This window comes from Dictyostelium discoideum (genome assembly GCF_000004695.1).
Source record: "Dictyostelium discoideum AX4 chromosome 1 chromosome, whole genome shotgun sequence".
Classification (NCBI taxonomy): domain Eukaryota; phylum Evosea; class Eumycetozoa; order Dictyosteliales; family Dictyosteliaceae; genus Dictyostelium; species Dictyostelium discoideum.
The window spans coordinates 3,532,920-3,542,919 of record NC_007087.3 but is presented as its reverse complement, the minus strand read 5'-3'; the positions used below and the strand labels follow the sequence as shown (position 1 = coordinate 3,542,919).

The 10,000-nt window shown below is 25.4% G+C and overlaps 3 protein-coding genes across 3 annotated transcripts in view; 1 reads left to right on the top strand and 2 right to left on the bottom strand.

Moving 5' to 3' along the window:
- Window positions 1-3,339, top strand: part of gefB (Ras guanine nucleotide exchange factor) — a gene marked incomplete at both ends in the record, with an annotated part of 4,945 nt that extends 1,606 nt beyond the window's left edge. Inside the window, one exon of the mRNA XM_641179.1 lies at window positions 1-3,339. This exon is cut by the window's left edge and continues 611 nt beyond it. Within this exon, the coding sequence (XP_646271.1) occupies window positions 1-3,339 (3,339 nt within the window).
- A 194-nt stretch (window positions 3,340-3,533) lies between these two features.
- tifA (DEAD/DEAH box helicase domain-containing protein) lies at window positions 3,534-4,960 on the bottom strand (the record flags this gene model as incomplete). Its single annotated transcript, XM_641178.1, has 3 exons — window positions 3,534-3,786; window positions 3,894-4,809; window positions 4,912-4,960. 3 exons carry the CDS (start codon window positions 4,958-4,960, stop codon window positions 3,534-3,536), a joined length of 1,218 nt encoding a protein of 405 aa, XP_646270.1.
- A 318-nt stretch (window positions 4,961-5,278) lies between these two features.
- On the bottom strand, window positions 5,279-8,828 carry DDB_G0270636 (transmembrane protein; the record flags this gene model as incomplete). Its single annotated transcript, XM_641177.1, has 3 exons — window positions 5,279-8,235; window positions 8,404-8,509; window positions 8,793-8,828. 3 exons carry the CDS (start codon window positions 8,826-8,828, stop codon window positions 5,279-5,281), a joined length of 3,099 nt encoding a protein of 1,032 aa, XP_646269.1.
- Window positions 8,829-10,000: the final 1,172 nt, after the last annotated feature.

The window sequence follows — 10,000 nt, the reverse complement described above, 5'->3', positions numbered from 1 at the left end:
AATAACAATAATAACAATACAAATAATAATAACAATAATGTACCATATAAAAAACCTGCTTTGAAAATGATGAAATCTCCATCATTTAAAATTCAATTAATTCAAGAAGTTTATTTGGAAATTATGGATCAATGTAAAAAAATTCAAAATTATTTATATGAGCTATTGGATACTTATCTAACTGATGAAGAATATATTAATAATAATAATAATAATAATAATAAAGATATTTCAATACTATTTGAAAATAATACATCCTATTGTATAGCACAAGAAATATTCATATCTCTAATAAAGAATTCAAATGATTTCTTATACCAAGTTCAATTAATTGATTTAACAGATACAAGAAAGAAAAGTAAAGAATTAAGTGAAGTTTCAAACCAATTGTTTTATTCTACCCAACAATTATTCCCTTCAATTAGTGATCATTTGGATTTCATTGAAATGGATATTTTTACAAATAATAATACTACAACCACTACTACCACCACCACAACCACTACAAACACTACAACTAATCCATCAAATACAATTAAATCTTCTCATTCCTCTTTGCTATCATCTTCATACTCGTCATCAAAAGATGATGATATTGTTTTAACAATAAATAAAGTTTTATCGAAATTGGATACATTTTCAAAAGAATATACAAAATTAATTGGTAATAATTTAAGTTCAAATTATTATGTTGACAGTGGTAATAATAATGAATCAGTATCATCTCCGAAATGTGGTTTATTTCTATCACATTCTTTATCTACCGATTCACCAATGACTTATGTAAAAAGAAATACCTCAAGTGGAAGTAGTGCAAGTACAAGTTCTTATACAACACCTGTTTCTTCATCAGCTTCCCTATCATTTTCATCCTCAACTCAAACTCCATCATCTGCTGCCTCACAACATCATATTCAACAAATTTTACAACAACAACAACAACAACAACAACAACAACAACAACAACAACAACAACAACAACCACAACAAATACAATCTCAATCTCAACAACAACATCAACAACAACAACAACAACAACAACAACAACAACAACAACAACAACAACAACAACAACAACAACAACAACAACAACAACAACAAATACAATCTCAATCTCAACAACAACAACAATTAAATAGAAAACCACACTATTCCTCAATCTCGCCTACATCAATGTTAGTTTATAATGCTACTGGTGGAAAGTTTGGTGTTGTAAATCAAAATAATAACTCTGCTGAATCAACACCAACCTTTCAATTAAATACAATGGATATATTAAATTCATTAATGGGAAAAGAAGGTCAAAATAGCAATACAAACAATGCCAACAATCCCAATAATAATAATAATAATAATAATAATAATAATAATAATAATAATAATAATAATAATAATAATAATAATAATGAAAATAAAAATGAAAATAAAAATGAAACAAATAAAAGTGGTCATAATTATAATAATTCATCAACATCAACATTATCAAGTTCAACAACAATTGGTGATTTAGCAAATGTATCATCAACAAATTCACCAAATTCATCAACACCAAATCTATTATTACCACCACACCAATTTCATAATCATAATCGTGAATATAATCATAGTCATCACCATTTATTAAGTTCAAGTTCAAATAATGTAATGATAAATAATAGAAGTATTGGTAAATCATTTTCAACTGGTAATTTCTCACAACCTCAACCAATAATGCCTTCAAATGGTATTGGTGGAAGTGGTGGCGGTGGATTAGGTACAACATTGAGTGTTGGTAATGGTGGTATTGTTGGTGGATTGCAATCGAGATCATCATCATTCGAAGAGAATCAATTACAATATGCAATTGAAAGTTTTATGGAGGTTTACAATCATTTAACTAGTAAAGATAAAGTTGATACTTCTATTTGGTTAGAAGAAGAAAAGGAAGACATAAACGTTTACTATATAAACAATACCAATATTGATGATAAATTCTATAGATCAATTAAATATGCTTCGTTGAATCAATTGATTTTAAAGTTAACATGTGAATCAAATACCGAATTAAGATTCACAAAAACTTTTATCACAACTTATAGATCATTTACAACAGGTGATATATTCTTAATGAAATTAATTCAACGTTATTTTACACCAAATCTAAAGAATATTGTACCATATCAATTTGTTCAAAAAATTCAAATTCCAATACAATTAAGAGTTTTAAATGTTTTAAGATTATGGATAGAACAATATCCAAGTGATTTCCAACAACCACCACAAATTACAACACAATCAACTCAGCCAATACAAAACTCAACGACACAACCACAACCACAACCTCAACCACAACAACCTCAACCTCAATTACAACAAAGTACGAATTTACAAAATAGCACAATACAACAACCATCATTATTTAAAATGTTAACAGCATTTTTAAATTCAACAAGAAGAAATGGACATGGCCAATATAGTGATTTAATATTAAAGAAATTTAAACAACAAAAACAAAAAGATAGATTACAATTACCAATAATAAATAATGGCCAAGGTATACCAAAGGCAAAGATATTTTGGATGAAATATTCAACAGAGTTTATTTTCTCACAAAGTTCAACTGATATTGCTGAACAATTAACTTTGTTAGATTTCGATTCCTATAAATCCATTGAAGAGATTGAATTATTGAATCAAGCTTGGTCAAAACCTGATCAAAAAACCAATACACCAAATATTGCTTCGATGGTCAATAGATTCAATAGTTTTAGTTCATTTGTTTCTTGGGCAATACTTAGAGAGAACGATATTAAACAAAGATCGAAAATGATGTTAAAAATGATAAAGATTTGTTATGCACTTTATAAACTTTCAAATTTCAATGGACTATTAGCTGGCTTAAGTGGTTTAATGGCAAGTGGAGTTTATCGTTTAAATCATACCAAATCATTAATCTCAAAACAGTATCAAAAGAAATTCGATTTCCTATGTAAATTCCTGGATACCAAAAAATCTCATAAAGTATATCGTGATATAATTCATTCAACATGTCCACCATTAATACCATACTTGGGTATCTATTTAACCGATTTAACCTTTATTGAAGATGGAAATCAAGATGAAATCAAAGGTTTAATTAACTTTAAAAAGAGAGAAATGATCTTTAATACCATTTTGGAAATCCAACAATATCAACAACAAGGTTATACAATTAAACCAAAACCTTCAGTATTAGGTTTCCTTTGTGAATTACCTCATATGAGTGATAAGAAAAAATTTGAAGATGATACTTATGAACAATCAATTTTATTAGAACCTAAAAATTCAACAAAACTTGAAGTAATGAATGCTAAAAAGTAAAAAAAAATAAAATATAAAGTAATATTAAAAAAAAATGAATAAATAAAATAAAATTATTATTATTATTATTATATTAATTGTAAAAAATAAATAATTAATAATAATTAAATTATAATTTTATAAAAAAAATAATATTTATAATTTTATTTCAATATATTTCCATTTATTTATTAATTTTTTATTTATTTTTTTTTTTAAATGATTGAAGCAAAATTTACAGGCATTTCATCAATTTGAGTAGAATAAAATTGTTCAATATCTCTTAAAATTCTAATGTCAGAGTTTTTAACGAAATTAATTGCAACACCCTTACGACCAAATCTACCGGATCTACCTATTCTGTGAATGTAATTTTCACGATCTATTGGTAAATCATAATTTATAACTAATGAAACTTGTTGAACATCAATACCTCTAGCTAAAATATCTGTTGTAATTAAAACACGACTAAATAATAATAAAATAAAATAATAATTAGTATATGAATCAATTAATTAACAGAAATTATGATTTTTTGAAGAAGAAAAAAAAAAAAAAAAAAAAAAAATCCAAACTTTTCACCAGATCTAAATGATTTAATAATTTCTTCTCTTTCTTTTTGTACCATATCACCATGCATTGAGGCTACAGTGAAATTAGCATCACGCATTTGTTCAGTTAATTGATCTACTTTCTTTTTAGTATTACAAAAAATTACAGCTTGAGTGATTGTAAGACTATCGTAGATATCGCAAAGTGTACCGAATTTCCAATCTTCTTTCTCTACAGATACAAAGAATTGTTTGATACCATCCAAAGTGAGTTCATCACGTTTCAATAGGATACGAACTGGTTTTGTCATAAATTTTTCAGTCATTGAAACTACATCTTGTGTTAGAGTAGCTGATACTAATACGATTTGAGTACCATTTGGTAAATATCTATATACATCATTAATTTGTTGTTGAAAACCCAATGAAAGCATCTCATCGGCCTCATCTAAAATCATCATTTTAATATGACGAGTTGGAAGTGATTTACGAGTGATCATATCTAATACACGACCTGGTGTACCACTAACAATGTGAACACCAGTCTCTAATTTCTTAACATCATCACTTAAATTCTTTCCACCAACACATGCGTGGACTTGAATATTCATAAACTCTGATAATGCCAATGCTACCTTTTGAATTTGTTGTGCTAACTCTCTTGTTGGTGATAATATTAAAACTTGAGGTGATCTTACATTCACTTCTACACATTGTAATGCTCCAATTGAAAATGTTGCTGTTTTACCTGTACCTGATTGTGCTTGTGCGATCGTATCCCTACCTTTAATAATTGGTAAAATTGCACGTTGTTGAATTGCTGATGGTTTTTCAAATCCATAATTAAAAATACCTCTTAATAATTCTTCACGTAATCCCATTGATTCAAATGTTGGTTTAACTTCAACTTCACTTGATGTAAAAGTTTCATTTAACTTAACTATTAATATTATTATTATTTTTATTATTATTTTATTCCAAAAATTAGTATTTTTATTTTATTTGTTAAATTGATAAAAAAAAAAAAAAAAAGAAAATTTACAAGAACTTCCATCATTTGATGAATTTCCACGTCTATCTTTATGTGACATTATTTTTTATATATAAAGTTAAAAAAAAAAAAAAAAAAAAAAAGATATTTATTTTTTATTTAAAGTTAAAAAAAAAAAAAAAATAAATATGAGAAAATAACGAAACAATTTTTCATTTATGAAATTTTTTGAAAAAAAAAAAAAAAAAAAAAAAAAAAAAAAAAAAAGAAAATTTAATTTTAGAACAAAAATTGGCACCTAAAAATAAAACAAAACAAAACATTTTTTTTTTTTAAATTATAAATAAAATATATTAAATATATTTTTATTTATTAATTTATTTATATAAATTTATTAATTTTTTTTTTTTTTTTTTTTTTATAATAAAATTATTATTATTGAAAAAATTAAAAATGTTATTGAAATAAAATTAAATGGTAATAAATTAATTGAAATTGCAGAATTTGAATTTGATAAACCCAATTCATTTACCAATTTATTTGTGGTAGCACCGCAAGTTGAACCATCACCACCACAAACGCCACATATATCATATACTAAATTTGGATCACCATTACAACCACCTCTTGTTGCCAATGATAGTTTGGAATATTTTGGATAAGAGCTTGAACAATAACCAGTATTTGTGTTTACACCCAAACCAGTTATTTGGATATCAAAAGTTTCACAACCAACATCTGGACAAAAATAATTCCATTGACGAGTTCTTTCTTGAATTGCATTTAAGAATAATAAACCTGTCACTGAATCATAGTATGCTGATAAACCTTTGGTGTCATTTTTAACTTGATCCAATGAGTCAACCATTTTCACTGATTCAACGACAGCATTCCAATTGTTGATAATAACATTTTTAGTGATTTCAAAAGTGACACCCCAAGTTGGATAACAAATACCAACGATAACTTGATCACTTTGATCGAAATTTGTTAATTGAACTTGAAGATGTGGTGGTGTTGCATGTGGGAAATGCATTGTATAACTCTTTCCAAGCATAACTGTTGGTAAAAATGTATTTCTTGGTGATCCATTTGGTACGCCTTGAAGGATATGACGATAATATGAATATTCATCTCTTACCATGATAATTCCTGCTGAATCTGGTATATTACTACCTGCGACATCTTTATTATAGACATAGAGTGATGCAAATTTCTCTGTGGAGATTGACATATTCCATGCGGTATTTATAACACTTTTACTTGAATAAAAGTATGGAACACTTGGGACAACATAGGAATTCTTGGTACCAGTGACTGAACCATCGGCATCAAGGAAAATTTGTTGTTTAGCACCATCATAATTGGATGGTATATTTAATACACGTAGATTTGAATTAATAAAAGTTGAACCAATCAATTGATTTGTGGTAGAGAAAATCCAATCATCATAAAGGAACCAACCAATTGCACTTGTATTTCTTGATCCATCGGTATTGAATCCAATAAAGGTACAATATTGAAGTATAACAGGACCATCATAAATTTCAATACCTCTTTGACTGAATTGATAGTAGGCTGGAAGTGTAACACCACCATAGGTATTTAAACCATTTGTTGCTTGACCAACATTCTCTGTTTCCAAAATAAAAGTACAACCAATACATTGTTGAGTTGAACCCATATCTGCTTGCATTACACCCTCTGCTGCTAAAGTTGCACCGATTGCATTCTCTGAGAAAATACATGAATGGAAAACAAGATCACCTCCTCTAGCCCATAAACCTCTCCATTTATTTTTATAAGCTGTAAATTGATAAATCAAAGAGGTTGCACGTGCTGAAGATGGATTGGTTGGGTCAACTCTTGGTTTATAACGACCATAGGTCATTGAAAGATGAGGATTTGGATAATCTGCACTTTGTTGTTGAATCTGATGAGATTGATCAATGTTCATTCCTTGCAAAACATTTGAATGGGCCTTGTTATTTACAAAACTACCAATTGGAATATATGGTGGATAAACATTGTCATAAGCGGAAATATAAGATGAAATGCCACTTACTGCCTCGGGGAAAAGGAACCAAAAACCAGTATTTGCAGAACCACCAGCAACGTTATTCTTTAAATAATTATTTGGGTTTGTAATCCAAAAAGTGGCCACCGCTTGACATGTTCCAATATCAATTGCATTTCCATTGTAATCGGTTGGATTGGCAAAGATACAAACATCTCCATCTCTATCTGATGGTAAAAGGTAACCATAACGAGTTACTAAACCAACATTTGAATCTAAATAATTTCTTTGTTCACTACCGTCCTCAAAGAAATAACAATGTCCATAATGATCATAGGCAAAGTTATTCACTACAACCAAACCACTTGTACCATGAATTGTTAAACATCTTGACTTTGTATGATGAATTGAAACATCTTTTACATAGCTTGGCCAATTTGCATAGGAACCTGTATCTACATCACCACACATATGAAAATGAATTGGATAATAACCAACATTATAGGTTTGACCCATATTGTAGACTTCCATACCCTCGAGATGACCATTTGCAAAGCCTTTAACAAATTTAATATGTCCACCAAACCCATCGAAATTGAAATAATCGCAAATTCTTGAACCGTTACAAGTTGGCTGCATTTCACCACGTACTACAATATTTTTAGTTAATAGACCCACTTCGGCCCTTTCATCGACGCCAAAAGTGATTGCACCAAAATGATAATATTTTGAACCATTGATTTTCAATTGATAAGCCGAACATTCTGGACATGAAAGAGTTATAACCTCTTCAGATTGGTACATATCAAAATCGGTACTACCCAATACAATTGTTGAGCCAACTGGCCACATACTAACGTCATCGGCAACATTAATAATCATTGTACTTCCACCAGTGATTGTTTTATTTAATTTAGTCCATGTTGGAATTGGATAACTAAGATAACCATGAACTTCCAATGAACCACCTGGTAAAACACCAATATACTTTTGGAGCATATCACTCTTTTTTTCAATATATCCTTGTCCTTCAATACCAGTAAGTGTAACTGTAAATGATTCATTAAATTTACAATTTTCATCACCAACATCCATTCTACCTTCAATTAATATACCATCGGTTATAATTTCCAATGGTCCATGTTTTGAACTAATAACTAATTGACCACCACTTTGAATCCAAATTTGGGTTAATCTTGGTGTTGATACATCTAATAATATACTATATCCTGATGGAATTTCTACTTTATCTCCAGTTACTGGAATTTTACCTGAAATCCAACTACTTCCATAACTCCATGGTTTTAAATTTGCTGTATATGAATCAGGTCCATTACATGTTGATACATATGAATATACTTTTTATTTTTAAAGAATAAGAAAAAAAAAAAAAAAAAAAAAAAAGTGTTAATTAAAAAATAATTGAAAAAATTGGAAATTGGAAAAAAAAAAAAAAAAAATAAAAGAAATGAATAATAATAGTTAATTTTTAATTCTAAAAATAAAAAAAATAAAAAAAAACTTACCATTTGAAATAAATAAAAAAATAAAAAATATTAATATTAAATTTTTCATTCTAAAATAATATCTTCTTTTGTTATCTCTTTCTTTTAAAAAGAGCCTATAATTAATCTATATTAAAAAATAAAAAAAATAATAAAATTTTTTAAAAAAAAAAAATATATATATATATATTAGATTAATATTTTAAATTATTTTTTAATTTTAAAAATAGAATTTATTTTTAAAAATAGAATTTATTTTTAAAAATAGATTTTATTTTTAATTTTTTATTTTTTTTTATTTTTTTATTTTATTTTTAATTTTATTATTTTTATTTTAGATCTTTTAATTTTTTTTTTTTATTTTTTTTTTTTTTAATTAAAAAAATATATAAAAAAAAAAAAAAACTTACACAAAAATAATTAAAGTATGAAAAAATAAAAACCATTGTTTTTAAAAGTAATTTTACAATTGATTAACCAATATATTCTAATTTTATAACATGTAGAAAGTGTGGGTTTTTGGAAAAATAATAAATATTACAAAATTAGATACTGAACACAAAAAAACACAACGAAAAAAAAAAAAAAAAAAAAAAAAATCAAAAAAGCTTTTTTTTTTTTTTTTTTTTTAAATAATTTATTTAATTATTAATTTTAAATAAACAAATAATATATATACAAGTGTGTTTTTATAATGTTAATATTAATTAATAAAAATAAAAAAAATATAAAAAAGAGAGAAAGAGAGAGATAATAAAAATAATGAAATAATAATAAAATATATTTTTTTTTTTTTTTTTTATTTTATAGTTTTATTTTTTTATTTTTTAAAAAAAAAAAAAAAATAATAAAAATAATAAAAATAATAAAAATAAAAATAAAATAAATTGTTTAAATAAAACGTTTTAAAAAAAAGTACTGTTGTGATATGTTTTGATTGTTAGTAAAAGTAATTTTATTTTAAAATTAATTTTCAGATGCCCTGCACATAAAAGATTATTAAGATAATTGAAACAGCAAAGCAAGCAGTTACATATCAAATTTCAAAAAAGTAAAATCTATGGTTTTTCATATTTTTTTTTAATTTAACTAATCTCTTTAAAATATTGTGTGTGTACATTTCCAATATATATTAAACTAAAGAGAAGTTAGTTTTTTTTCATTTTATTTTATTTTTAATTTATTTTATTTTTTTTTATTTTTTTTTCATTCTCAGACATTCGAATATATTCTCTTCCCTTTTTTTTCGTCTTTTCATATTACTAATTTTACAGTTAGGATTTTATTTTTGGAAACTGTCAGTTTGAATTTTTTTTTTTTTTTTTTTTTTTTTTTTTTTTTTTTTTTTTTTTTTTTTTTAAAAAAAAAACAATTTAATTTATTTAAATTTAAATTAATTTTAAATATTAAATTATAATTAAAATTGAATAATTATTAAAAACCTAAATTTAAAATTATTTGAATTAATAGAAATGATAATTATTTTGAAAAAAAAAAAAAAAAAAGTCTAACCGATTAGATTATGAGTCTGAAAAATAATTAATTTGAAAAAGGTCCAAAAAAAAAAAAAAAAAAAAAAAACTAATTAATATTAAACAATACATTAAAGAAATCTAAA